Source organism: Sus scrofa, chromosome 5 (assembly GCF_054392235.1).
Source record: "Sus scrofa isolate SSC_HxYL_T2T_F1_AM1 chromosome 5, Sscrofa_HxYL_maternal_Yorkshire_Landrace_v2.0, whole genome shotgun sequence".
NCBI lineage: Eukaryota > Metazoa > Chordata > Mammalia > Artiodactyla > Suidae > Sus > Sus scrofa.
The window spans coordinates 61098390-61112926 of NC_139387.1; the positions used below are offsets into that span (position 1 = coordinate 61098390).

At 36.2% G+C, this 14537-nt stretch overlaps 1 protein-coding gene across 3 annotated transcripts in view; it reads left to right on the forward strand.

The window, feature by feature from the left end:
- LOC146403390 (uncharacterized) overlaps positions 1 to 14537 on the forward strand; it is a 311545-nt gene that overhangs the window by 193662 nt on the left and 103346 nt on the right. The window contains exons 6-8 of one of the 3 annotated variants that reach the window (XM_084956675.1): positions 1265 to 1330; positions 4308 to 4353; positions 5216 to 5491. In XM_084956675.1, the coding sequence (XP_084812801.1) occupies positions 1265 to 1330; positions 4308 to 4353; positions 5216 to 5491 (388 nt within the window). The remainder of the gene's footprint in view (positions 1 to 1264; positions 1331 to 4307; positions 4354 to 5215; positions 5492 to 14537) is intronic. The other 2 variants (XM_084956677.1, XM_084956676.1) reach the window with 2 other exon arrangements.

A 14537-nucleotide genomic window follows, 5' to 3' on the forward strand; every position in this document is an offset into this window, starting at 1 on the left:
CTACATTCTTAAAAAAACATGTTTTATGACTAAGTGGAATATTTTAGGAACACAAAATATAACCAAAATAATAATTCATTTATAAAACTGAAACAGAAGATTTATATCTCTAAAACAGAAGATTTTGTTTTTTTCCCCCAGTCTTTTTTTTATTATAATTGATTTGCAATATTGTCAATTTCTGCTGTACAGCAAAGTGAGCCAGTTATACATATATATATATGTATATATATTATATATATAATAGAAGATTTTTCTCATAATAGAAGACTTTGAAGCAACAGTCTTAGGTGCACTTTTAACTTGGAATTGAAAATTATAAACTTTCTCATTCTTTTAAAAAATTTTTTCTTTTTTATTGAAATATAGTTGATTTACAGTCTTGTGTTTCAGGAATACAGCAAAGTGATTCAGTTATGCATGTATATATTAATCTCTTTCTCATTCTGAAGCCTAAAATTTGTGGGGTAGATCTTCTTTAGGCATTTATTAAATACCTCTGGCTGGATACTAAGTAGAACCTCAGAAATTAAACATTTCTCTCAATTTAGTTGTTTGCATACATAGAGCATTTGACAGTAACTGCCACAACTATAAGTAGGCACTGATGTTCATTAAGGTCATAAAAGATAATAATGAGAACTCTGAAATGAATCACTTAAGAAAAATCTTTATGCCACTAGGGAAAAGGTTTTAGGAACTGAGTACCACATACATTATTAATGAATAGCATGGCTTACCATCAAAGCATCACTCATGGACTTCTAATCAGCTACTGAAAGCAATGTTTACTTGTTTTTTTAAAAATATTTTTTAACTTGAAGAGTAGTTGATTTATAATGTATTATTTTCTGGTATACAGCAAAGTGAATCAGTTACATGTATATGCATATATACATATATATATACGTATATACATATGCATACACACATGTATATATTTATTCTGTTTCAGGTTCTTTTCCCTTATAGGTTATTTCAAAATACTGGGCATAGTTTCCTGTGTTGTATAGTAGGTCTTTGTTGGTTATCTATTTTATATATAGCAGTGTGTATCTGTTAATCCCAAACTCCTAATTTATCTCTTTCTCCCACCCCCCTTTAGAAACCATAAATTTGTTTTCTGTATCTGTGGGTTTATTTCTGTTTTATAAATAAGTTTATTTACAATGTTTACTTGTAACAGAAGTAATTTTATAAAGCATTTTGAAGACCCTACAAGGATCACAAAAGACTTAGTGTTTCTACTTTTTTCTTCTCTGAGAAAAGGTAAGACCTTCAGAAATTCTGCTTCTTCACCAGAAACTGTGTGTTCTCTGCATTTCATCAAGTGAGTATGATTTTCCTGGACCACTTTTAAGATAATTTTCAAGCCATTGGCTTGCTTCCACATCCCGTGGGTACTTAATAGGAAGGGAGTTGGTGACTGAATGATCTGCATCAGTGTTTTATTCTCTCTCCTCGTTTTGGAGCCTCAGCTTCTAGAACCTTTTCTGTTATTTCTTATCTTGCGCTTTATTCACTCTGACACTCAGGGGTACAGGAGATGAAGATACATCAAGACTTTCTTCAAACTTATACCAGGTGAATAGTAGTTGGTAGAAGAAGTTATGCACTTCAGAAAGTATCAAGACTCTTGGGAAGGGCTTTAGCCTTGGAATAGTAAGGTAGCCCATCGTATTAGGTCTGGTTTCATGAATAAGGACATGCATAACTAGAGGACAGTCAGGAAATACTTATTGAATGAAAGGCTTACTGAATGAAGTTATTATACATTGAAAACAGGATGCTGATATAACTACTTCGATGCTAGATAATAAAGTAAAGCATTTTTTTTTCTGTCAGAGCATCTGAGCTGTCTTCCATAATTTTATTCAGAGATTAAATCTTCAAAAGAGAAGTTGAAAATTTTTTTTTGCAAAGTGAAATAAGAAGCTAGTGTAGGTAGGCTTTTAAAGAATACACACTGAGTGAGTATTTGGTTTGTAGCTCTATACAAATGACTAATAAAATCACTACCACAAAGACATAGAATTGAGCCTGGAGAATATCCAAGTAGACTTGATTACATTACATTTCCTTTTTATATTTTTCCAAACCAAGCTTGGCTTCCTTTATATTCAGATATTTCCCTCTGGATGGGAATCAGTTGTACTATTTGACTTGTCCTCACAATTGCCTGTAGAATCACTTAAAGGACCAAGGTCTCTTTCTTCAACATTTACAGGCAAGTGAATCTTTTATAAGGTATCAGGCTGCTGATAAAACTTCTTTTGCTCCTCTTTCTTTGCTGTTGAACATGTTGAGGTTTTCCATTCTTTCCCTCTAAGTCCCTTCCCTTCCTTCTAAGGCGTGTAGAAATATGATACAGGCCTATTACCTTCCAACCAAATGTGCTGGAAGAAATTGTTCAAAGCAAAACATGCATGAAAAGAAGGACCATTATGAGTACCGACATCTGTGGACTGTGCATGACGGTGAACAAAGAAACGAAATTCATAAGCAAAAATACAAAATTTTTTTGATGTGATATTTTAGTGGCAGCTTCATTTGTAATTATGGGACATTAAAGGGTTTAATAATTATCACCATTTTTAGTAATAATGCCACCTGAACAGCCAGTCACTTTAACCCAGTCATCTGGAAGAATCATGGCAGCCTCTTACCTAATTAGCTCTTTGAGCTTTTAGGCACAATACAAATTGATCCAAATTTATCAACATTTTTGGTTTCAGAGCATACTAGATGGCAACTGCAGCTGTAGAAATTACATAAAAGATTAAAACTGCTAAGCTGTTTTTTGGTCATAACTACATGCAAATAATTTTGTAACCAATGTTATGTCTCCCTCTTAATGGAAAATTTCTCTGTATTTGGGGTGATAAAATATTAACAGTAGCAAAATAATAATGGAAGCTCCTACTTGATGAATGCTTTGTATATGTCAAGCATGGAAAGTGATTTACATACACAGTCTCATTTGTTTTTCTACTTACCAGCCCTCAAAGTAGATATTATCTCCATTTAACAAGTAAAAACTAAAGCTTAGTGAGTTTAACTTGCCCACAGCCTCTTAGCTAATAAGTAGAACAGAAATGTTAGTCTGGGTCTGATGGCAGAACCTAGTTTTTTGGCCACATTACTGTTGTGTGTGTGTGTGTGTGTGTGTGTGTGTGTGTGTGTGTGTAGGGGTTGTCTCTACACACAGTTCAATGAATCATGGAATACAATAAAAAGCTGTTACTGTTGGGACACTTGCTGTAGCTGCAAGAGGCTTAAATCTAAAAGACTCAGCTTTGGACACTAATTTCTGATGGGCATCATGTCTATGCCTGGGAAGGTGTCATCAACCACTTGATGATGCAACTGGAATAACCAGTAATCACTAATTAGGACCTTTCTTCAGGCATCTCTATTCGAGTTGTAGAGATATGCATGTAATTGAGCACCTACACATGTAATTGAACATATATATACATGTAACTGAGCAGCAGTGTTATGCAGTTATGTAGAAATATAACTGTTCCATCCATTTGTTTATGATTTATCAAACATTTTCTATATGCAGGTATTAATTTATTTTCTAATAAATATTATTTTCTCTATTTTACTGATGAAAAATCTAATGTTAAGTAGCTTGTCCTGAAGTGTACAGATTATACCTGGCAGAGCTGAGATTGTAACCAGGCCACCAGACCACAGAGCCCATGGCCTATTCCAGGGGACTCAGTCGGGGAAAAAGCTCTCCAGTGCTCAAGAATGTAGCAGAGATACAAATAGCAGTTCTCTGCTCTAGTCCATGAATGCCAATGTATTTTCCAAATCAGAACTTGAGTGTATGATAAGAACTTCCAGTAGGTTATGTGGAAACTTGCTTTCTTGTGATTAATCTGTTTACTAGTAGCACTTTAAACTCATAAGGGTAAGGCTGACAGTAGTGCCTGCTGAGGTCCTGCCTTTAAGCTTAGTGTGGCTTGAAATAGGACACCTGGATAATTCATGTCAAAACTAGGACTTTCAAGCCAGAATTTCTCAGATATTTGGCTTAGAATAGTGGCCAGTAAATATCTATTTGTGTTGCTATTTTTCCAAATCTGTTCTTCTCTTGAATAAGTTTAGGTTAAGAAGATTCACATAACGGTGATAAAATGAAGCCTGTACATCTTCTAATGATGTCTTTCAATCAGATACTCTTATGAAGTATCTTAGTCTGTTTTGGGCTGTTATTAAAAAAAATGCCATAGACAAAGTGGCTTATAAACAATAGGAATTTATTTCTTTTTCTTTTTCTTTTTTTTTTTTTTTAGGAATTTATTTCTTATGGGTCTGGAGGCTGAGAAGTCCAAGATCAAGGTACAGGCAGATTTGGTATCTGATGAAGGCCTGCTTCCAGGTTAATATGTCCCCATGTGGTGGAAGGAGTGAGGGAGTCTCTGGAGTCTCTGTAATGAGGACACTAATCCCACATCATAAAGGCTCCATCCTCATGACCTAATGACCCCCCAAAAGGCCTCACCTCCAAATACCATCACAGTGGGAATTTGGTTTCAGTGTTTGAGTTTTGAGGAGATACAAACATTCAGTCTACAGCATGAGGTCAAATGAATAATGAGGCCTTAAAAACAAACAAACAAACAAAAAAAAACCTATGAGCTAGAAGCCAAAATAGAGATCAAGACATATAGTTTTGATGATTGGGTAAAGACAGAGTTTCTTACTTCATTTATTTGTTTTTAAACTCACATTGTTCCACAGAGGATTTGAAGTGGCTTACACAGAAACACAGAAACAGGTATGTTAAAGACAACAAGAATTTTTAGATGAAAATATCAAGTAAATATAAATTAAAAGATCAAGGCAAAATTATAGGCAGAATTGAGTAAAGAGTTGGAGGTAATGAAGCAGCTGAGTCAGTTTTTAAATTGCTATATATGAGAAGGTAAGGACTTACACTCTGGAATTAACTACATTGGGTATCTCTACCAGATAATTTGTCTGGGTAGATGTAGATGCAGGCTTCATCGGGCATTCCAGCATAATTTTTAGCATATGTCTGTGTTACAAAATTGCTCCGAAAAGCACAAGCCTACTCATTCATAGAAGAAAAGCTGGACAGACATAAAATCAAGAGATGATGTCACCATCTTAGTTAAAACATCCATTCAGCATCAGTTTTTTGTTTTTGTTTTGTTTTTTTTTCTTCTTACTTTTATAGATGGGAATTTTCCATTGGAAGCTGCACTGTGATTGACTTGGAGTACATTAGCAACACAGCCTTAATGAGCTACAGTGCATTTGCCTGCACTAGATGTTTCACTGTCAGAAGGATTGGCAGTAAAAGGATCCAAGTGGGCTGCTCACTGGGTACCACCCACACTCCCCCACCTGCCTCACTGCAGCCCAACAATTCAACCACCAGGCTGGCAGGACTTGGGAAGCCACCTGTGATCAATGTGGAAAGTACTTCATGTTCCTGCAGTACAATCAGCAGGCAAGTGCTTATTACTGTTGTTGTTATCATTATCATTAGTTTTGAATGGAATAGGGAAGAAGGAGGAGAATGGGGTTAGGATGGAGGTGGTAGAGAACAAAGAGGAAGAAAGTAGCATGTAGAGGAAGGAAGCACTTAACAAAGGAGAACCACCCTAGAAGGAAAGAGAAAGACAAAGAAAGAGAGAGAAACTTATGGGAAAGAAACAGGTTTGAGGAGTTTTCTCGTGACACAGTGGGTTAAGGATCTGCTCTTGTCACCACAATGGCTTGGATCACTGCTGTGGTGCAGGTTCAGTCCCTGGCCTGGAAACTACCTCATGCTGCAGGTGTGGCCAAAAGTAAGTAGCCCAACTAGTATCCATGAGGATGCAGGTTCAATCCCTGGCCTCATTCAGTAGGTTAAGAATCTGGCATTGCCATGAGCTGTGGTGTAAGCTGTCAGCTGCTGCTCTGACTTACATATGTCGAGTGTGCAGTCCTAAAAAGCCAAAGAAAGAAAAGAAAAAAAACAAGTTGGAGGAGGAGGAGAAGCAGAGACAGAATCAGTGTGATATCTTTTCTTATCCTGATACAACCTCACTCCTTCCCTCTGAATGTCCACTTGTTCGTTTCTGGGATGGCAGGGAGGAATAAGCAACAGGTCTCAGAGGTCACTGTCTGGGTCACTCTTCAGTGACTCCTCCAGCCTCTAAGAACCTGTAGACATCTGTGGCCACTGTGGGAAGAAAGCACGGGAAGAAGAAGAGTCTCAGTCTGTTGGTGACTCATTCTGGCACTGACCTGGCCTTATGAAAGTAATTTAGCTCCACTGAACTGAACCTCCCATCATAATTAATAACAGGATACCTGTTTATAGAGTAGGTCCAGGATTACTAACAAAGCGATGCCTGAGGCAGCGGCCAGGAAGTAGAAAAAGTGGCAGAAGAAAAAGAAAGGAAAGCAAGAGAAGGTAGAGAGGACAGTGATGGCTCCCAGTATCCTTTTAGACAGTAGGGTTTGTGGATTCATATGTATAATGCAATTGAGATTTAGTGGAACTAATACTTCAGTACCTATTGGGTACCAGACAGAGTGCTAGATGCTTTTTCTGTGTAACTCCTATAATCTTGCTAACAGTCCTTTGCAGTAGCTGTTATTATCATCCTTTAACTGAGACTAAGAAAACAGCTTGCTTGGTGTAACAGGTTTAGACTTATGTCTACAGGACTTGAATCCTGGTTAATGTTTTTAACTTTAAAATAAGTTGTAAAATCTGGGTTATACTTAAACAGACATAGATTACATATATATTTAAATGTAAGTGAACTTTCTACCAGAGTCATTGCCACTCTTTTCTAGTGTCTAACTTTTTGTCTTAAAATCCCAACGTATTGCTCTATCCTTCAGCATTAGAAAATATGCAGTGATTTTGTGGTAGTAAGAAAATGAGAGGAAATGAACTTTGAAGTTGGAAATCTAGCCTCAATTTTTTTTTTCACAGTTAGAATCTTACGAATCTGTAAAATAGAGTTAATATTAGGCTTTTTTTTTTTCCTTTTTTTAGGATGAAGGAGTTATGGAAACATACGTAGCATAGCACTTACCACTTAGGGGGCACTGAATTATTGATTTCCTTTCTTTATCTTAGAATTTTAGATAGAATTCAGTTGGTCCAGAATTTCCCAGACTATGCTCCACACTCCACAGAAGATCAGGAGTTCTGAGCGATGTAATGAATGTTCTTCAGAAAACATTTTTAATGGTCAAATATGTCGGAGTAAAGTAAATTGCTATTTTACCTTTATTCTTACCTCTCTTTGCCCCCAAATATTTCACCACATAGGGCTCATTGTATTATGAAACTAAATGTAAAAACTAAAAATTAAAACCATTTAGAAGAAAATATAGAAAAATATTTATATGATCTTTTGATAGTGAAGATTTCTTTTAAAAGATGCATATATTCAAAACACGAGGGAAAGAATTTTGACTACATTAAACTTCTGTATGACAAGACATTATTAAAAATTCATATACCAGCCATAGACTGTAAAAAGGTATTCAAATGCATTTAAATAATGAAAGATAGTATCTGAACATATAAGCATTTGTACATATTAGTAGGAAAAATGCAAACAGTGCAAAAGAAAAATAGGCAAAAGGTATAAATTGACAGTTCATAAAAGAAGAAGTTGCATGGCCAAGAACATTAAGGAAAAAAAGCTCAACTTCACTAGTAATTAAGGAAATGCCTCCAACATAATGTAGAAATAAAGAGTTCACATTGACTAAATTCACAAGAATGGAAAGGACTGACAATACACACCTTATTATTGTCAGTTATTATTTCTTCTACCTTTCTACATTTTACTAGAAGTTCTAGCTAGCACAGCAACACACCTCAACATAAATGTGTGAGATAAGCCACCTAAGAATTGGAAAAGAAGTCACAAAACAGTCGTTATTTGTAAAGAATGCAATATTTACCAAGAAAACCCAACAAAAATTCCAAACTACTAAAATTAATAAGATAATTTAGCAAGTTGATACGATTTGAGATTAAGAATTTTTTAAAATTTAATTTTTATAAACTGTGATTGAACAGATAATATGGTAGCCATTAGTGGTGTTCAATAAATAATTTTGGTTCCATCTTTGTATATGGTAGGATTTTACTCTCTTGCCTCTTTGAAATTAGGTTTAATCAGATAACTTTCTGTGACCAGTGAAATGTAAACAGAAGTGATGCCTATCACTTCCAGGTGAACGTTTTAAGACCTATAATACACTTTTTCATTGTTCCTCAGAATATGGTAATCTTCCTGCATCTTCTTAATTTTAATCTTTTCTTTTTTTTTTTTTTTTTTTTTTTTGGTCTTTTTGCCTTTTTTGCCTTTTCTAGGGCTGTACCTGAGGCATATGGAGGTTCCCAGGCTAGGGGTCTAATCAGAGCTGTAGCCACTGGCCTATGCCAGAGACGCAGCAACACAGGATCTGAGCTGCGTCTGTGACCTACAGCACAGCTCACAGCAATGCTGGATCCTTAACCCGCTGAATGAGGTCAGGGATGGAACCCGCAACCTCATGGTTCCTAGTCGGATTCGTTAACCACTGAGCCACAATGGGAACTCCTTAATCTTCTTAATAGCTGATAATAGCTGCTGTATCAGTTGAACCCTGGGGTGAGGACAAAGTAGAGCAGTGGCCCAGCTGGTTCATGCTAGATATGCAGCATTTGCAGGAAGTAAACTTTGTTGCTTCCAGTCACTGAGATTTTAGGGTTGCTTGTTAGAGTTAATGCTGGAGCCCATCCGGAGTCAACAAATTAACACGTGTTAAGCATTTACTATGTGCCAGGCACTGTTCTAAATGCTTTGCATCCTCTCTTTCTATTTATGTAATTATCACCATTATCCTATGAGGCAGGTGTTATTAGAACCCTTGATTTTATAGATGAGGGAACTATCTCCCAGGGGCAAAAACAGGCTAAATAACTTGCTTTAGGTAATATGCCTTATAAATAGCAAAGTCAGGATTTGAACACAGGCCTTTTGGTTTCTATCCAGATGTGTGCTATTAATCACTTGGTAGGCTCTCTCCCTTAGAAACGTACTATAAAAGCTTTCTATATCACTTATAATGGAAAATAAGACTATAAGGTATTCAGAAAAAGAAAGATGAAAGATTATTATGAAATTTATTGAGAAAATTATTAAACTTTATTAAAAGAAGACAAATATTGGAAAGATGTAACATAATTGTGATACAGTGATTTGTGGAAGGGAAGAATCAAAGTCATAAAGATGGAAACTTATCCCAAATTAATCTATAAATTCAATGCACTTTCAATTAAAAGTCATCAATTTATTTTTACTTGGATTTCACAAGCTAATCCTAACATTTATATGGAAATACAACAGACCAAGATTAGTCAACACAATCTCTTAGGAGAAAAATAATGGTGGGTTTGTCTGACTAGATATTAAAACTTCTGTAAATCCATAAGAATAAAATCTGTGAGGGTTGACAGAGGAATAGATAAACCAATGGAAAAGAAAAGGAAATTTGGAGCCAAACCTATTTATTTGAGGGGTGTGACAGTTAATATAGGAAAACAAATATAAGTAAATGATATTGTGATGATAATTGATATGAAAAAAGTTAATATCTGTACATATATATAAACTGAATTCCAGATAGACTAAAAGCCTAAATTTAAAAAGTAAAATAAAATATTGGAAAAAAACATGGGAAAATAATATTTTAATTACATCAGTTCCAGGTTTCTTATATGTAATTCAAAAGTATAGACTAATAAGGAAAATATTAATAAATATGACTACATAATAACTTCTCTGTGATACCATGAACAGCATGGAAAAGGGAGATCAAAACTGCAAGAAATTTGCAATGTATATAACCATCAAAATATTAGTATACTGAATATATAAAGAGCTTCTACAAATTAATGATTAAAAAGAAAGCCAACCCAATAGAAAGACAGGCAAAGAGCATGATAAAGTAATTCACAGAAGAGACTGAATGCCAATAAAATTTTGAAAAAGTTCTCGACGTTGCTAGCATTCAGAGAAATACAAAGTCATGACATACTGTATCCAACTTATATAATGAGTAAAACATAATAATTCTGATGACACCTGCTGGAAAGATTATGTATTAACAATGGTGTTATAAATGTGAGGATGGCTGTGTGCTTTAGCGCAGTAATTATGCTTTTAGGGAGAAATTCATGTGTATAAGCAGACACATATATAATTGTTCTTCAACATCATAGTATAGATCCAATCAAACAAACTGGATCTGCAGTTACCAACACAGATAAATCTCAGAAATAAATCTTTTAAAGAAGAAAAAGTTTGAAAGGGTATATTTAGAATATATGTAAGATTTTAAAATACACAAATAGCATATCTTCTTTATGGAGGTGGATGTCCCCAAATTTACATGGAGATGATACAGGATAATTTCAGCAAAGTGGTTGTTTGAGAGGAAGAGAAGAGGAAGAGAAGGGAAGTAGGTCTTTAGTTTTAGCTGCAACCTTTTATTTTTTTCAAATAAAGGAAAAGTTTAAAGCATATAATGGGAAATGTTAACATCTATTTAATATTAGTGGTATGTTAATAGGTAACTTTTAGAGGATTTTCTGTATGTTTCATGTTTGAAGTATTGCATGAGTAAAATTTAAGCTAAAGATATCCTTGGATGGTATGTTTTCACATATGTATGTAGTACAATTATTCTTAAATCTTACAGTTAAGCTTTATAATTGGTTCTTTGCTTATCACAAATAAGACAGGCTTTTTTTTGGTTGTTTCTTTTAATCCATGTTTTAACGGAGGTGGCTTAATTATTTCTGGGACCTTTAGCAATAATCATGTATGTTCTTAAAACAGTATGAGGTCTACAGACTTATTTCCAAGATGTTAGCTTTATTGTTACACATTTCCTAGGAAGTAGATGCTGCAGTCTTATATGGAGATAATGGGACTGGGACAGATTGCCTACAGTGTCATCTATTGAAAAGTAGCAGGGTTGTTTCTTAGGATTTCATTCCCTAAATCAAATGCTTGCTTGCCTCATTCTTTTCTGCCTTCAACTGTCTTCACTTTTTGTTTTGTTTTGGTACATGATAGGGTCATAGTGGGCAAAGGTGTTCTAGGAATACAGCTCTTTGGCCATGGCCTCAATATCTCCATCCTACCTAGTGTTCATATTTGCCTCCAATGGATGGGGATGCTAATGATTTTAAGTCTTAGCACAAAAAGGAAGCCTATAAATATTTTACAGGAAATACTTTTGATGAGTGTTATAAGTTCTGAGGCAATAAGATGTCCTTACGATAATGACTATCTAAGAAAGAAGGAAGAAGTGAGAAAGGTAAGTGTGAGATAAACAAGGGAGAAGGGGGAAACAGGATGTTAGAGGGGGATAAAAGAGAGAAGAGGGACAAGAGTCTGGGATGATAAAGTGCTGTTGACAACTACCTTCTGGGCTACTCAGCAGCCCAGACTCCTCTGCATCTGGTGTCATCCATCCTTTCTGGTCATGCAGAGTTTTCAAGGTGGGAACCTGATATTTAGGAATGAGGCATGTGACCCAACCTGTTGCAATCCATTCACTGACTGCATGTGAAGCTGGCCACTGGCATTGTTGAAAGTGGAAGCAGGCAAGATATTAGAAGGGTGAGGAAGGGGGAAAAGCTTGGACATGTGGGAACTTCAGGAGGTGGGAGTCACTGGGGTGTGTGACGTGTAGGTCCTCTCTCTGCCAGGCAGAACTCATTAAGTAGCAAGCATCTATCGCTTTCAGCTCATAAACAGAAAGATGGCAGTGACTGTTCAGTTGTTGATAGCTGAAAAGACAACTCTTTCTTGATGCGATTCCTCTAATTAAAAGTGTATCAAAGGAGTTCCCCTTGTGGCTCAGCAGAAGCAAATCTGACTAGTATCCTTGAAGATGAGGGTTCGACCCCTAGCCTCGCTCAGTGGGTTAAGGATCTGGCATTGCCATGAGCTGTGGTGTAAGTTGAAGACAGGACTCGGATCCTGCGTTGCTGTGTCTGTGGTGTAGGCTGGCAGCTGTAGCTCTGATTGGGCCCCTGGCCTGGGAACTTCCATATGCCACAGGTGCAGCTAAAAAAAAAAAAAAAAAAAAATCAAAGCAGACATTGGGAAGGATATGATTAAAATGTATGATAGGCAAACTTTTTACATAGATTACATTAAAAAGTATCATAAGTGAAGACATTTTAGCTAGGTTCTAGCTGAAATTTGTATAAAAGGAAGAAACAAGCTTAGTGGAGGTGTTTTTCATAAACTTGTATGTATGAATGAATGTTTTAAATCCAGATAGATTTTTAAAAACTGCACTAACAAGAGATGCAGATTCTAAGAAAAGTAAGGAGTATAATAAAAATAAATATGAAAGATGTCTAATTGAATTTATTTAGCAAAATACCCATCATGCTCTATGAGAAAGATACATCTAGTAATTGAACTAATTTTTTCATGCATTAGTTTATAAATTCATATATTTGACTCATATTTATTGAGTGAAATATTTGCCAGGTCTTGTTTTAGGTATTTGGGATATGTAAGTAAATCAAAGGCACAAAAATCCCTGCTTGTGTATATCTTACATTGTCATAGGGGCAGAAATAAACATAATAAATAAGCAAATTATATAATACATTAGAAAGTGATAAGTGCTATAAAAATCAGAGAGCAGGCCAGGGAGTGTGTGTATGTGGGAGGAGGCAGCTGTGCAGTACAACTTTCTCCTCATGAGGAGATGTTGTTTGAGCAAAGACTTGAAGGAGAGGGAAGGACCCTTTCATGCAGAGAGAACAGCCAGTACAAAGCCCTCAGGTTGGAGCATGCCTGGTGCCTTCAAGGAACAGCATGGAGGCCAATGTGACAGGAGCAGAGTGAGCAGGATGGCAGGTAGAGGATGATTATCAGCAAGGAAACAGTGCCCAGAGCACATGGAACATATAGGCCATCATAAGACTTTTGCCTTCAGGGGTCCATAAGGGTCTTTTGAGCAGAGGAGTAACATGATCTAACTTAGGATTTGAAAGGATCAGAGTTTAGCATACATAGGCTTTGGAATGGCAAATGGGAAAGCATGTAGATCGGTAAGGATGGCATCGCCGTAATCAGGGCCAAAGACTGGTTGGAGCAGGTGATAGCAGTGGATGTGGTGAGAAGGGATTGGATTCTGGGTATATTTTAGAGATAAAGCCAACACATTTCTCTGATAGAGTGAATAGAAAAAAAAAAAAGTAGAGGGAATGTGAAAGATAAAAATCCACAATAGCTCAGGTTTTGACAAGAGCATCTATAAGAACGGAATTGATGTCAACTGAGATGGGAATTCTGCAGATTTAGATTGAAAGATCAGGAGTTTGATTGTGGGCATGTTAAGTTTGAAATGGCTATTAGATATACAAATAAAAATGTTTGTAGTAGGCAGCTGGATAAAGGAAGCTGAAATTCCGAAGAGCTGTCTGGGTTGGAGACAAAGAAATCATCCTATGACCCAAAGAAAGAAGTCCAAGGGCTAATCTCTGGGGTCCTCCAGTATTAAGAGGTTGGAGAAGTGGAGAAACTAACAGCAGAGACTTCAAGGGAAACCTTGGTGAGGTAGGAGGAAAACCAAGAAAATAACAGTATCCTAAAATTTAGACAAGTGAAGAAAGTATATTAAAGAAGAATGGGTGATCAGATATGTCAAGTGCCGGTGATAGGAATTAGCAATGCAGAGGTCATTGGTGACATCAAAAAGACCCAGTGTGGGAGTTCCTGTTGGGGCTCAGAGGGTTAAAAACCTGGTAGTGTCTGTGAGGGTGTGGATTCAATCCTTGGCATGAGCTGTGGTGTAGGTCGCAGACGTGGCTTGGATCTGGTGTTGCCATGGCTGTGGCATAGGCCAGTGGCTGCAGCTCAGATTCGACCTCTAGCTCAGGAACTTCTATATGCTGCAGGTACAGCCCTAAAAAGATAAAAAAAGACCCACTGTGGAGTCATGAGAGCAAAAAGCTTGTGGGTGCAGACTGTTAACAGCTCTTGTATTTTACAAAACGTTTTCAAAGCTCTATTAAAAAATTACTTATAATCCTATCATATAGAGTGGACTTTAAATTGTAAACTTACAAAAGTGTAAACTTACATCCATTTGTGCAAATCATACCTTTTTACTCTTATCACTTTGTTTTGCTTTGTCTTGTTTGCAGTGCAACCGAGAGGACACAATTCTCAGACCATGTCAGAATGATATTGTTTGTAATTGTACTGCACTGTTGGGTTAATTATTTTATCATTTGCATTTTTTTCACAGCAGTAACTATGGTAATTTGGGGACAGTAGTGTAATACTCAGAATTTTCCAAAATATGATAGTACGTTAATTGAAAAATCTTTGCTTTAACTGTACCAACCCCCTTGGTTGAAAGCTTACTCCCACTATGAGAACATACTATTTTTAAAGACACAAATATTGAAATATTTCATCCTGAGATGTGGGTTTACTATTATGAAAAGGCGT